Source organism: Barbus barbus (genome assembly GCF_936440315.1).
Source record: "Barbus barbus genome assembly, chromosome: 23".
Taxonomy (NCBI): domain Eukaryota; kingdom Metazoa; phylum Chordata; class Actinopteri; order Cypriniformes; family Cyprinidae; genus Barbus; species Barbus barbus.
In genome coordinates, this window is record NC_136751.1 from 22,480,450 (window position 1) to 22,496,292 (window position 15,843).

General features: G+C 38.2%; 1 protein-coding gene across 1 annotated transcript in view; it reads right to left on the bottom strand.

Moving 5' to 3' along the window:
- The window catches only part of LOC306843033 (chitin synthase chs-1-like), a gene marked incomplete at its 3' end in the record, with an annotated part of 45,573 nt that overhangs the window by 26,611 nt on the left and 3,119 nt on the right, over window positions 1–15,843 (bottom strand). The window contains exons 2-9 of the mRNA XM_079374273.1: window positions 7,681–7,816; window positions 5,254–5,442; window positions 3,282–4,294; window positions 2,402–2,491; window positions 2,176–2,328; window positions 1,916–2,090; window positions 1,725–1,826; window positions 1,493–1,634 (exon numbers count right to left, since the gene is read on the bottom strand). Of these exons, the coding sequence (XP_079230399.1) occupies window positions 1,493–1,634; window positions 1,725–1,826; window positions 1,916–2,090; window positions 2,176–2,328; window positions 2,402–2,491; window positions 3,282–4,294; window positions 5,254–5,442; window positions 7,681–7,816 (2,000 nt within the window). The remainder of the gene's footprint in view (window positions 1–1,492; window positions 1,635–1,724; window positions 1,827–1,915; window positions 2,091–2,175; window positions 2,329–2,401; window positions 2,492–3,281; window positions 4,295–5,253; window positions 5,443–7,680; window positions 7,817–15,843) is intronic.

Genomic DNA, 15,843 nt, shown 5'->3' on the forward strand with positions numbered 1-15,843 from the left:
GTCCGTGGTTTTCCTGTGGAATTGGGCTACTTTAACATTCTTTCCGCAGGATGTTTTTCATAAGCTGGTTTGCCAACCGACATAAAACATCTACAGAAGAAGAAAAATATGTTTTTCATGCCCACGGGTTGAAGCAACCCAAATAACATGATATTTAGCCTCTGGACTTTTATTAGGGGAACCCTGCCAAAACTTGTGTATTTTACAAGAGCCAATCATGAACAAGAGCCAATAATGATTTTGTCTGAGCTATGAATACAATATAAAAATAATTATTTTTAATAATTAAATAATAATTAAAATTATTATTTTTTTATTGCAACTCCATTCTAATTATTATTATTGTTTTATTATTATTATATTATTTATTATAATTATTCTGCTCATGAATCTTTCAAGCCATTTACAAATACAAAAACGTGCTAACAAAGCAGCATGTACACGCAAAAAGGGAAAGCGTCACCCGATTCCATAATAAAACCAGAATCAACATTGGCTTGACTTTTCAGATGTGGCGAGAACTCCAAGATTTGTAAGGATTCAAAAGCAACCCAGAAATGTTTTTTTCTTTTTTAACAGGTAATATATTTAATTGAAATGATAAATAGTCATTCAGCTCTCTAGCATCAGCATAAGTTCATTGTAATATGTGAAGTGAAGTGACATACTGCCAAGTATGGTGACCCATACTCGGAATTCGTGCTTTAACCCATCCAACGTGCCCACACACAGCAGTGAACACACACACGGAGCAGTGGGCAGCCATTTATGCTGCGGCGCCCGGGGAGCAGTTGGGGGTTCAGTGCCTTGCTCAAGGGTACCTCAATCGTGCGCTGTACATTCACTCCCCCCACCTACAATCCCTGCCGGCCCGAGACTTGAACCCACAACCTTTGGATTACGAGTCCGACTCTCTAACCATTAGGCCACGACTTCCTAATATTTGACCTTATCAGACTAGCAGTCTTAACGTCCAGTGTTAATGACTTGTAATGTAAACTTTTGTTACGTCATTTAGCGATTTCTTAAGGGAAATTTGATTTGGCCAAAACAGATAGACCGCGTAAAAAGATACCTGCATTAAGACCAATCATGTGCTTATGTCTTTCACATTAGATTTTTAAAAATCTTGTAGCCAAAGGAATAAAAATCTTATAGCAGTTGTATCTGAACCTTGGAAAGCGGTAACACCAACCTAAGTGGTTCGCATCCTTCATAGAGCACATGAGAAGGGTCCATCAGTTGGTCCATCAACAATCCTTGTGTTTTGATTTAAAAACATCAAAGTTTCCATTAAATCAAAACACAATGACACCTGCTTAGATGACATCTTTTTAGATTTCCATGTGTACTCTGGTGCCACGAACGACCACATTTATTTGAGCAGATCCAGCGTACAATCAAAACATTGTAATTCTGCAAGATGAATGCAGTTTTATTTTTAACTGCTACAGGACCAAAAGCCACATGATGTAGCTATAATATATCCAACCTGTGCCCGTGGGATGAATCCTGCCACAGGCAGCTCCAACCTCTGGGTAGAGTTTAAGTCTGTCGATTAACAGCATGACTGCTGACGGCTGGAAATCAGTGTCCCCATCCAGGGCCAAGATGTATGTGTTCTCACTGTCTTTCTAAGGAGCATTGAAAAAAAACACGCTGTAGTCAAAAATTCTGGCTGATATTGTATTAATCTGTAGAAAGTCTAATAATAAGCTACTAACCTTCAATTTCTCCTTACGGTAATCCAGTTCTTCACCTGCCTTAAGCTTTTTGAAGTTCTGTCTGTTAAGTCTCCAGCCAAGAATGTAATACAAGTACATTATCTGCGAACACAGATGATTAGTGAAGTTGTGGGTATAAAAAGAAAATATATATTTATCTGTTTTTTAACTGGATTTTTCATGAATCTTACCTGCGACCATCTTTTTTTGTGACGGATAAGTGTCTTGTCTTTGAGGTGAACCATCATCAAATTGCCTTTAGGGAGGGTGTATTCCAGCCGACCCCCATAAGGGGTGTTTATGATTTTCTGGCGTGGTAGTGCTGCCTTCTGTTTGAATATACATGGATCCTCTTCCATGAAAATGCTAATGTATGTGAAGTATTAGTAGATTAGTCTTGCACATAAGTTCTCAGAGCACATAAACAGATATAACGAAGGAGGATTCTTACGTGTAAACTTCTTTAATTACATCAACAAGTATTTCAGCATATTCATTTGCATGCCTTCCATTATCAACATCCTTGAAAGCATCATCAAAATAAATATGGAATTCAAACTCGACATCACTATGTTCCTTGGTCTTGGGCCTGTATTTATCGAGCCTGGTAGTAAAAGAATTTTGCAATTAAAATTCAATTTAAGTTTTTAGAAGTTGAGTAATTGTAGTCTGTTTACCTGAACATAGAGATGATTATCTTCATCATTTCATCATAGGTCTCGTGCCACATTGTTGCACACAGAAACACTCTGATGGTTTCTTTTGCACTGAGGAGTACATTTTAAATATTTCATGGAATAAGTCATTCCATGTTAAGAAATCCAAAGAAAAGTTTGGTCTTTCATTGTTTAACAGACTTGAAGTTCTCAGATATAGTTTTTGGAAGAATCTGATTAGATCCTTTTGAAACAGGACTTTATTACAGACTTATTTTAATTGCAGGTATTTTGGTAAATGTGAGCACAGTTTTAGATGTTGAATGCTTTTTAAACTCCAGAGGAGATATATGTGAAAGCACAGGGGTCTCTTTCTCAGATGAAACCTCTAAGAAGTGGGGGATTTTGCTCTCCTTCTAATCTTACTAATGCCTTGGAGAAAGAACTATAACATCAAACAGATCTCATTTGTCAATTTTAATAGGAACACATTTACTGTGTACAATGCTTTAACTTAGAGGGGTTGATTTAAAGGGATGCACTGATAATAATAATAAAAGAATAACTCATACCAATAACAACATAATCATGTTATCCAGTTAATAACCAACATATGTAACCAAGATGTATTATTATTAGTGTTTAAAAGAGTGTTTAAAGACTTTAAGTGAGATTTAGATGATGACAAAGAAATATAGATGGTAATAAATGGTTATTTTACATTTAGGTTTATACATTTTATATATGTAAATTCTATAATATATAAAATAAAAATATAAATGTAAAAAAAATACCATTCAACATTAAATATGAACTTTTGTTATGGATAAATAAAAATATTTAATATTGGCTGATATATTAATGATATATGTAACCATACTTAAAAAGTAAAAACACTTACCACTTTTTCTCCTTGATTCTCTTTCTGATTTCAAAACGGGTATTTAGCAACATGGACTGTTCTAGAAATGCTCCTTCATACATGCGTCGAACAAACAGATCTTGGGTTCTTTCTATTCGATGGATCTTCAGGAACCAGATGTAAACTGTACTGAGCATGAGTCCCAGCCACCAGCTCAGAGCAGAGCAGCCCAAACAGGTCAGTCCCCCTATCTTCTCGTTAACCACAATGTCCCTGGTTTTCAGAGTTCTTATAGCATCCGTCAACATCAAATGCAGCCATGTGTCAATGGATTTTGGCTGAAAGGTCTCAAAACAGGTAGAAGTTTGATTTGAATCTGGGAGCCTGATTGATGTTGGAACCAAAAAGACTGCCAAAACTGTGATCGAGGCCAGGTACATGGGCAGGACGAAGCTGCGGTGCAGGGCGTGCATCTTACAAGCCACAACCACAAACCAGCGGCACAAGGCAGAGGATACAATCTGGATCACCACCAATGAAACGATGACTGTTTCAAAGACAAGTTTGACCGATTTCCATTCTCTACCTGACAGAGGAACATAAGCTCCCACCACAGCTGACGTAACCAGGATTCTCGTCAAACTGGAGATGATGCAGACCACGTTACGGGACTGAGCGATGTCTTTGGAAATGTTGTCTAGAAATGATACAGCAAAGAGCGTGCTGTAGTTCTCCCACCAGTTCACAGAAACACAGATGGTCCCAATGATGGCAAGGCCAATTGATATATTTATCTCTAAGGAACTTTCGAATACCAAATAACTGACTGCAAAGAACACATAACCTGCGATGGTTAATAAAATGGAGCATACGGTGAGCATTATAAGCCACTTTTTCTCTTTGGCAAGGCACTCAGCGACCACCTGGAACACTGCGGACAGGATGCTCACACTGTTTAGGATCATCACATTGGTGACAATGTCAAAGTGTGGCATGGCTACTATTGTTAGAACTGCTGTTCCCAGTGCTACCAGGAACTCAACACACAGAACCTGGAAGAAAGGTCAAATCAAAGTCAGAAAGGTTACGGCCATCATAATCAGGTTCTATGCTGTCTATAACAAAATTGGAGGTCCCACTTTATATTAGGTGGCCTTAACTACTATGTACTTACATTTAAATTAATAAGTTGATACAATGCACTTATGGTGTAGATGTTTTTATATTGTACTTACATTTTAAAAAATACTTGCATGCAATTACATCTGTAATTATTTTCTGTAATAACATTTATAGTTGCACAGTTGACTCATCCCTTACACCTTAACCCACCCTTAAACCCACCCATACCACCAAACCTGTCCCTAACCTTATCCATATCCCATCTAAATAGCAGCAAGTGTTTTGCAATACAATATTAACACAATAGGTACATTGTACTTATTTTTGAGGTACATAGTAGTTAAGGCGACCTAATTTAAAGTGGGACCAAATTGGATTAAATAAAATCACTAAGAAATTGCTAGTAAGTGATTGTAACAAACCATCGCAAAGAAACGACAAGTAAAACACTAAATTAAACATTACATTTTGTAGAAAAACACACTCCAATAATCTTGATTAACAACTTTAAACATTTTTACAGAGTATAAATCTATTCATTAAACACTCGTCACGTTTCTCTGGAGCAAGGGAACAAGGAGACAAGGAAATCTTCAAATAACAATATCCTTTAATCAGAATATTCACAGGGAATCCAAACACGGAAGACATTCGCGGATTGGGGTGAAGACAAACAATACCGGACATTGGAGAGAAGGAAACACAGGGCTTAAAACTAGATAATTAATGAAACACAGCTGGGGACTAATAAACTAATCATGAGAACTAAACGAGAACAGGAAACTAACCAAATAAGGACATAGCGGGAGAAACTAGGGCAAGGAAGGCACATGGGGAGCAAAACAAAAAAACAAGACAGGACAAATGTCAGACACTTGTGTTTGCTTACCCAAAAAAGAGTTAATTTCGAGGGCCTGGTTGCACTCTTGAAAATGAACTTCCATGTGCTCTTTAGCAGAAGGAGAACACTTGGCCCAACCAGAACAAAGCCAATCCCAAGTAGGGCGGTCGGTTTTTGTTCTGAACATATAATCTCAGTTTGATTGTTCCCAAATGTTATCAAAAGCAGAAATGATGTCTGTAAACACAAAAATGATCTTCAATCTTTTTTGTAATATTCAATAGCTAAGTGGATAATTAAAAGTGGAAAATTAAAATTCACTGTTATTTTATCTTCTCACCCTCAGGCCATCCAAGATGTAGGTGACTTATTATCATTATTTTATATTATTTGATTTTTTTCAGTACAACAGTAAAAAAGATTTTTAGTTGGAACACCGGCCGATGCTGTGTCCCCTTCTAGCCACAACTGCAAATAACACACAATTACTGTATTTGCATTACTATAAGGGTAGGTTTAGGGTTGTGGTAGGGGCAGACATTAAAAAACATAATTTGACAGGTAGCATTTTTCATTGTCTAAATTGTAGGCCTACTACCAACTGTTTTAATGGGAGGTAGCAAAATTTGGCAGGGCAGCACAGATTCATAGAATATATTATAAAATACACCATTATAGTTTTTTGTGTTTGGGCACTTTGTAATGTAAATAAGCCCAACACTCATGTACAGCAGAGTGGAGCGAGTGAAGGAGAAGCTTTATCCCCTTGTATCACACAATAGTGACGCTTCTAGTCAACATCAATGTTTTGCAGGGAGTTTAGCTCCACCCTTTTGGTGTGCAAGGTACCCCAATGGAAGGGTACCAAAAAAAGTGGTGCAGTACGGTTCACTATTTTGGTACCATTCACAACTTCTGACAATGGAAACGGACATAATTGCCTACCGTACTGTACTGAACCATACCGCTCGGTGGATATGAGCCATAAGTAAGTTAAGCAGCAAACAGTTTTTGAGAATAAAATTTAAAAAAGCATATAATTTTTTTTTTTTTTAATACCCATGGCTCTTATGAAACGAAACGATCGGTATGTGTAAGAAACTGAACATTAATTTACAACATTTTATAGACAAATTATAGGTTTGTAAACATTTGGGGAGCGTGCACATCATGGTTGCAGAAAACCCGGGAGAGATGGCCTTTACGGCTAGAGAATTACACAGATACGGTACAAAATAGTTTGATTTAAAAAGATTATAGATTATTGATTAAATGTCATTTTCAAAATGATCTCCACATTTTACAAGAGCTTGTCACTCGTAATTGATATTAGATAGTGGTGTAGTGTTAGATGCGAAACAGGGATGACGTTTTTTGTGGGCAGAGCCTATCTGGTGGCAGTGACAGTCTATGGAGCCATGGAATAAAAGAATAAAAAAAGGTCAATTTGATTTTATATTTCAAAATTCTCACTTTATTCTCGCAATTCTAATAAGGAAAAACAACTAGTCATTCTCTCTTTCCCCGGCTCTTCTGGCTTTTTTCCCCTCAGAATTGACAAACTCACTATTTTTGAGTTAAATCGAGTTATAAAGTCCAAATTAGGAGATATAAACTTGCATTTCTGAGAAAAAAAGTCATAATTGTGAGAGAAAATAAATGTTATGTAAAAGTGTTAATAGTATAGGTCTAAAATCTTATGCTGTATCTGTAGGACTAATACAATACGTCTCCTATGAACAGCTTATGTGAATATTATGTAGACCTATTGTTTAAATCACATAATGCTTTAAAAGTAGAGTAATAGCAGTTTGTGAACGAATCTTTCTGATGAACCGATTCTTTTTGGTGAACTACGTGAACCAGATCATCAAATCGGACTGAACATCTGGAACAGTTCGTGGCTCAAGCAGCATAGATCTACAAGTTACTAAATCAAAACTCACTTTTGGACGTGCCTGACAGTCACTCAGATTCGAAATAAGCCAAAATACAGGCGCATATGATCCTATGCTGTTCTTTTTGTGAACTCATTCAGCACTCCAGTTCCTCCAACAGTCAATGAACTGAGGAAACAGTTGACTTGGACTGAAGACCGAAGTGCTGGTGATATTTTTTATGTAAAAAGGTAAGCTGATTTTTATTCACTTTATTATTCACTTTATGCTTTAGACATCCAGGTTTCACTTAATTAATGGGTGCTTTAATAATATAATTGTGAATGTCATTGGGTGATTAGCTACGTAAACAAACTACTTGTTAGATATATCAATACACCGTCAGGAGCCACAGGTATTAATTTTATGTTCTTTGATATGCTTTTTTATTATTATTATCAAAAAACAGTAGCTGCTGAGTTTCATTTTTAAAACTAGGGACCACAGTTTCAGATAAAAACTTCTTCACTGTCCTACTGAAGAAAAAGTCATCTATTACAGTGAGTAAATTAATAAAGTGATTAATAAAGCAGCTCACTTTACTGAGCAGCACAAGGGCGAAGACAAGTACACCAACAATGGCACACGAGAACAATTTCAAACACTGCACTTGTTTCTTTGGATTCAGCTCATCTTGAATGATTGGTACTTCTCTGCACACATCCCAAGATTGCCTGTTTCGGAAAAGAAAAAGGGGGAACAGCTTACTGGAAAAGTGAAAATTCACTGGATGTATGATGTATAAATGTATAAATTTTACATTTATAAATACATATTTATCTAGCTGTATGATTTGTAGAGAATTGTTCTAAATTTATATGAATATACATACAAACACATACATACATATATAATATCATGAAAAAGTTATTTTGGTAACTTATTTCAAAAAGTAAAACTTGCATATTCTAGATTCATTACATGTAAAACATTTCAAAAGTTTTTTTTTTTTTTTTTTTGATGATTGTAGCTTTTTTTATGTTAATCTCTTTCGCATAAAGACACCAGCAGACGGGAAATACAGGAACACTAACCAACTTTTATTTCCTGCTCCATCACTTGTGGTTGCCCACTATCCCGTGCATTACATGGGGGCGGAGCGTCGCATTCTGTGTCGTCACAGGTCAAACCAAATACATTACAACACTCTTTTTTTTTTGACTTTACGGCTTTGCAACTTGTAAAACACAACAGTATCTTTTGTTTGTTATGATAACAAAACATTAACATCTTTAACCCTTGACTATTGTAGAAAATTCTCTGAAAAAACTCCATCTCAGAGTAACATGAACACTTTATGTTGGAAAGTCTGAATAGTCCTTGTTTTCTAAATAGTCTGCGACACCTGCTTTGAACACTCTGTGCAATTATTTAATTACACTACACAGTCTACCTAAACATAGTTAGAGAGGTAAGCAGGAGGCATATGGTTATGCCTAACAGGATATCTCTGAGAGACTGTGCATGAGTCAGTTTGTTTTGTCTCATTTTCAAATCCAAGGTCAAACAAAAGATCTGGTGTCTCCTGGTTGAGTCTCTTAAAGAAAGAACAGTTCCTTGTAATGGAGTGTCCATGTCCTTCTGCAGTTACCATTGTGCCTTTGACTTTGGTGACTGTGAGTGGCTTTGCGTTGTACGGTGTTGTTAGTTTATTCCGCTTTTGTTGCCGACACAGCACTGTGTCACCAGGTTTAATGTTGATGTGTGTGGCATGTCTTCGGTTGTCTGAAAGGGTTTTCATTTAATCTTTTGCCCTTTTGTCTTTTGCACAGATGTCATCATCAGCATCGGTGGTACTTGGAGTAGCTATGGGAATTTTTGTACGCACTTTCCTTTTAAAGATCAACTCAGCGGGCGAAGTCCCTGTTGTGCAGTTAGGTGTGGATCTGTACTCATGAAGGAAGACATTTAACTGTTGTTTCCACGGAATACCTTGAGTGTGTGCAGTTCGGATAGCTTTCCCCAATGTGCGCATGAACCGCTCTGCTGTAGCGTTTGCTTGTGGCCAGAAGGGAGTTATCTTCCTATGACGGAACCCAATATAATCCGCAAACTGTGTGAACATACTGCTGTTGAAGGGAGGGCCATTGTCAGTTTTAAGCACACTGGGAATTCCGAACATAGAGAAGACATCATCAAGAACTGGTATTAAAGCAGCCGTTGAGGTAGTGTGAAGAATTTTAACTACAGGATACCATGTGTAGTCATCTATAATAACCAGCAGATACTCCCCCGTTGGTAATGGTCCAAAGAAATCTGCACTCAGATTGTGCCATGGTGCTTCTGGCAATTCAGACATTCGAAGCGGCTCGACATGGGTGATGGGGGTATTTGCCTGACAAGCAATGCGACTTGTGATCATGGTCTCAACTCTTTGGTCAATATTGGGAAACCACACTTTCTCTCTCAGAAGACTTTTGGTTTTAGCGATGCCTTGATGGCTCTCATGGGCAAGCTGTAAAACTCTTTGCTCTAGAGTGGAGGGTACGACTATTCTGGAACCCCTGAGTATGAGATCATCATTCGGTGACACTGTAAGCTCGGAACTGACATTCTTGTAGCATTTTAAGATGTCTGTGAAGAGAGGGTCAAGAGCATTCTTGTGCCATGAGTTGAGTCTTATGTCTGAGCAGACCTGCTGAAGAACAGCATCTTTTTTTGTCTCCATTTTTATCTCTTCTAGTGTCATGGCCTTTGGTGTTGCCTGCAGTGCCATGAAATTGATGTACTCTTCTGCTACTTTAGATGCCGTTGTGTTGTGTTCTGTCTCGAATGAGACAGGGTGTCTGGACATGAAGTCAGCAGGATTGTCAGTTCCTTTTCTGTACTCAGTTCTGAACTGTTATGGCTGAGGCCCCACCTTTCAATTCGGGCTGGTGGCTTCGATCTTGGATTATTCCATATTAGTTCAAGGGGCTTGTGGTCAGTTACTAGAGTAAAAGAATGACCATAAAGGTACAAGGGAAAATGCTCACAGCTCCATACAATAGCTAGAGCTTCGCATTCAGTTTGTGAGTATCGTTTTTCAACGTCACTGAGTGCACGACTGGCGTATGCAATGATGCATTTTTGTCCGTTTTGCATTTGAGACAAAATAGCACCGAGGCCAACCGGGCTAGCATCGACAACAAGTTCAGTGTCCTTAGAAGGATCAAAGTAGGACATGGTGGTGGCACTGGCTAAAGCATCTTTGAGCTGCTGAAGAGCTTGCTTGTGCGTATCACCCCATTGCCATGGTGTGCCCTTTTTAGTCAGTTCATGAAGAGGTGCACTGATCGTCGAAAAGTCCTGTATAAACCTTGAACAGTAGTTTGCCATGCCGAGGAGGCTTCGGATTGCCCCAGGATCTTTGGGCTCACTGGCTTGTAGAATAGCTGCAACCTTTTTGGGGTCTGCTGAGATGCCATTGGCAGAAAAGATATATCCATAGAACTCAAGTCTGTGTTTGTTAAACTCACACTTTTCACGATTAAGTGTAAGACCAGTGTCCTTTAGTCTTTGAAAGACAGCTCAGAGAGCTTCATCATGTGCTTTTTGTGAGACGCCGTAAACGATGATATCATCACTGAGGTTTTTTACTCCTTTTATGCCTTGCAGTGTTTGCGCTATGGCATTCTGGAACACCTCCGCTGCAGAAGATATGGCAAAATTTAGGCGTTTGTATCTCCTTAGTCCCAGGTGTGTAGTGAATGTAGTAATGTATCGGCTGTCTGGGTGAAGTTCCATCTGATGGTAACCAGCTCGGAGATCAAGTTTGGAGAAGACTTTTGCGCCATTCAGCTCTTTTATGACATCATCAATGGTGGGTGATATATGACGCTCACGTTGTATGGCTGTATTGGCCTGGCGCATGTCAACACATATCCTGACTTTATCAGGATCTTTTGGTTTGGGTGGAGATACAATTGGAGAAATCCATGGCGTTGGACCTGTTATTGTTTCTATTATGTCATAATTTTCCAGCTTTTGTAGCTCAGCTCCTACTTTCTGTCGAATATGAAATGGCACTTGTCTATGTGGCTGACATGTAGGTTGGACGTCAGGATTGATATGCAGCTTCACTTGGAAGTTTTTAAGTTTGTCTATTCCTTTGAACAGTTCTGGATAGTTTTCAACAAGTTCATCAGCTACTGTGCGGATGGTGTTTGTATAATTAACAGCACTGGTGATATTTATCAGTCCAAGCTCTTGTGCCGTTCCATAGCTTAAAAGGGTGTGTCCATCCTTCTGAAGAACACAGAACTTGGTCTCTGTAGTGCTATGTGATGCTTGAACATTGCACTGGAATACACCAATGATAGGCAGAGCGATGCCAGAGCCATGCGCAAAGATCTTAATTGTCGCTGCTAATTCAACTTTCCGCATGCTCTGCATTCTTTTCCTTTAGCAGGACAAACACCTTGATGTGGATATTTTCCACCACAATTTCTGCACTGAGTGTTGGACGTCCATCTGCTGGTGGTGTTGAATTCGCTCTGCTGCTTATGATTGTAATGTAAGGCGTTGACAGCACCCGCTGCATTTTGTTCAATTCCCACTGCTTGTTGTTCAGAGATTTCTAGTGTTCTGCCATGATCTAGCAAAGCTTCTAGAGTCAGGTCTGGTTCTCTGAGTGCTTTTCTACGCAGCCTGGACGAAGTACAGCTTTGTATCAACTGTGACTTTATTTCGCAGTCAACATCGGCGAACTCGCAGTCTTTTGCAAGCATTCTGAGTCTAGTTTGATACGTGTCTAGTTTTTCTCCAGGTTGCTGTACAGCCTTTCTGAATTGATAAACAAGGTACTGCGTATTCTTTTTAGGAGAAAAATATCCATTTAGTTTTGTTTTTGTTTCAGCATAGCCATCTTCGTCTGCTGCAAACGTGTCATAGATGTCATGCACACGTTCACCAGCGAGGTGCAGCAACAGCGCTTTCTGTCTAGCCTCGCCGGTTATGTTCATAGCAACAAGAAAGTTTTCAAAACGTTGTATCCATTTATTCCACCGAGTTCCTACCGAACTGGGGTCCGTTTCTGTGTCAAGCGGCTGGATGGGTGCATGATTCATCACTGATTGCATGGCTATGGCTTTTGATGTCGGCTGTGTGCACTCACTCACGCACAGGCAGGCTTTCTTCAAACTCTTGAAACACGCGTTGAGATCGCGCTTATATCCTCGTCGCCATTGCAGCGTTTTTTTTATGTTAATCTCTTTCGCATAAAGACACCAGCAGACGGGAAATACAGGAACACTAACCAACTTTTATTTCCTGCTCCATCACTTGTGGTTGCCCACTATCCCGTGCATTACATGGGGGCGGAACGTCACATTCTGTGTCGTCACAGGTCAAACCAAATACATTACAATGATTAAAGCTTACAGCTCATGAAATTCATAAATCCATTATCTCAAAATATTAGAATATTTCCTAAGATCAATTAAAAAAAAGGATTTGCAAAACAGAAAAGTTCAAGTTCTTTAAAGTATGTTCATTTATGCACTCAATACTTGGTCGGGGCTCCTTTAGCACAAATACACTATTTAGCCTTCAGCTCTTCTGTATTGTTGGATTGACTGTTTCTCATCTTACTCTTGAAAATATCCCATAGATTCCATATGGGTTTCAGGTCAGGCATGTTGGCACAGTAATATCATGGTCAGCAAACTATTTGGAAGCAGTTTTGGTACTGTGGGCAGGTGCTAAAGTCCTGCTGGAAAAGGAAATCAGCATAAAGCTTGTCAGCAGATAGAAGCATAAAGTGCTCCAAAATCTCCTGGTATTGACTCCTGTATTGACTATGGACCTGATAAAACACAATGGACCAACACCAGCAGACGTTACGGCACCCCAAATCAACACTGGCTTCGGAAACTTCACACTGGACTTCAAGCAGCTTGGATTCTGTGCCTCTCCAGTCTTCCTCCAGACTCCAGACCTTGATTTCCAAATGAATAGCAAAATGGACTTTTATCTGAAAAGAGGACTTTGGACCACCTGAGCAACAGTCCAGTTCTTTTTCTCCTTAGCCCAGTTAAGATGGCTTTCCTGTAGCTCAAATAGTAGAGTATGGCGCTAGCAATGCCAAGGTCATGGGTTCGATTCCCAGGGAAAGCAAGAGCTGATAAAATGTAAAAACTGTAACTTGAATGCAATGTAAGTCGCTTTGGATAAAAGCGTCTGCTAAATGCATAAATTGTTTCTGTTTCCGAAGTGGCTTGGTAGCCCTTTTCCTGAAGATGTCTGAGCGTGGTGACTCTTGATGCACTGAATCCAGCTTCAGTCCACTCCTTGTGAAGCTCTCCCAAGTGTTTGAATCGGCTTTGCTTGACAGTATTATCAAGCTTAGGGTCATTCCTGTTGCTTGTTTACCTTTTCCTACCCAAATTTCTTCCAGTCAAATTTGTTTTTAATATGCTTTGGTACAGCACTCTGTGAAAAGCTGCCTCTGTCAGTAATTGACATTTATTTATTGAAGAGGAATAACCCCTTGAGATGAACCATCTCGTTTTCGAGGGGGTCCTCAAGTCCAAATACAAAAATTGACATTGACCTTACAGCGGCAGTCAAATATAACAAAAAACACATACACAAATGAAACAGAAATATATTTCCATTATTTACAATAATGGTAAATACAGAAATATATAATACATAACTCATACAAACAAGACATTCACTCATACAAGACTCTCCAAAGGTTGCACAAACCTCCCTCAACAGAATAAACACATGTAATATGTATGTACCAAAACACACATCTAGACACCAGTAAACACATATGCACACATAGAACGATAGTACAGTAGTGACCACCAATAATGCCAGCACAGAGAAAGAGAGAAAAAAAAATAATAATAATAATAATTAAAAACAATTACATGTATTCTGAAGATATTGAGCTATGGCATTTTTAAACAATGAAAAGGAAGTCAAAGAGCGAATAGAAATTGGAAGATTGTTCCACTCATACGGTGCTTTATATTGAAATGCATATCTTCCTACTTCTTTATTGATTTGAGGAATAAAAAAATAGATTTGGTTATTGTGACGCAAGTTATAAAATGACTTAACTGGAATTAGATATTGTTTTAAATAGGAAGGATAGTCCATATAAATACATTTAAAAATAAATTGTAACCAATGAAAACGCCTTCTATGTGATAGGGTCAGCCAGGACAATTGATGGTACATTTCACAGTGGTGTGTTCTGTAGGGGCAGCGAAGAATAAATCTACATAGGCTATTGTAAACAGTATTGAGCGACTGAAGGCAAGAAACAGTAGTATTTTGGTATACAATGTCGGCATAATCCAAGATTGGCAATAGAAGTTGAGAAACAATTCTTTTTCTCACAGGAAAATTAAAACAATTAATTGATTGGTATAAAATTCTAAGTGAGCAGTTGAGCTTATTAGTTGTATTATGTACATGAGTACTAAAAGAAAAATCAGAATCAAGCCAAAGGCCAAGATACTTGACCTGCTTAGTAGGTTTAATAGGAGTTTGATCAAGAAATAAAATTTTTAGTAAATTTTCAGATAAAGGATTCGGCTTCTTTTGAAAAAGCATTAAATATGATTTTGATTTATTAAGTAGAAGCTTATTAGACAATAGCCACCGCTGGACTGAATCAAAACCCTTTTGTAATGTAGTGCTGATGTCATAAATATTAGGTTTGGAACAATAAATGACCGTGTCATCAGCATAAAGTTGGATATTGCAATCAGTGCAGCTACGTGGTAAATCATTAATAAATATCGAAAAAAGTAAAGGCCCGAGAGAGGAACCTTGAGGAATTCCTCTGTCAATGCCGGTGAAACTAGAAATGCTGCCCCCAAAGGACACACACTGGCGACGATTATGTAAATAAGAATTAAACCAAAGCAAAGAAGAAGTAGACAGACCAACAGAATACAATTTATCTAAGAGTAAATAATGATCAACTAAGTCAAAAGCTTTAGTAAGATCTAAAAACAATGCACCTGTACACATACGATTATCAAAACTCGAAAACACATCATTGGTAAATTTAAGAAGTGCTGTAGTGGTAGAAAAATGTTTTCTGAATCCAGATTGGTGTTGAGATAATAAGTTATTGTCAACTAAATAATTCGATAATTGGAAAAAAATTATTTTCTCAAAAACTTTTACAACACTATTAATGATTGAAATGGGTCTATAGTTATTAATATTTTCAGGATTACCACCTTTATGAAGTGGAATAACTTTGGCACATTTCCAGGCTAAAGGAAATTTATAAGAAGAAAACGACAGGTTAAAAAGTGAGGCCAATGGCACTGCTAGTACGTGAGAACCAATTTTAATAAACTTATTCTCGATGCCATCTGGACCAGCACCACTGATAGAGGACAGTTCACTTATGGCCCTTTGCACATCAGCTGGGCTGACCTCTATAAATGAAAAGGAACTGCCCAGCTGGAAACAAGGGGCCAGATCAGGTTGATAAGTCTGTACCTGTGGTGCTAGGGAAAAATGCAAACTAAAAGCATTAGCAATGCTAGCTGGATCATCTAACCTTTCATTATTCAGGTTCAAATTAGTTGTGACCCGCTCTGATTTCCCAAGTACATTGTTAACCTGTTTCCAAAATCGTCGTGGGTTTTTAAAATCATTCATTAGACAATTTCTGAAATAATTTGATTTGGAGTTTCTTGTTTGCATAGTGCAAATATTCCTTAAACGTTTATATTCTACCCAG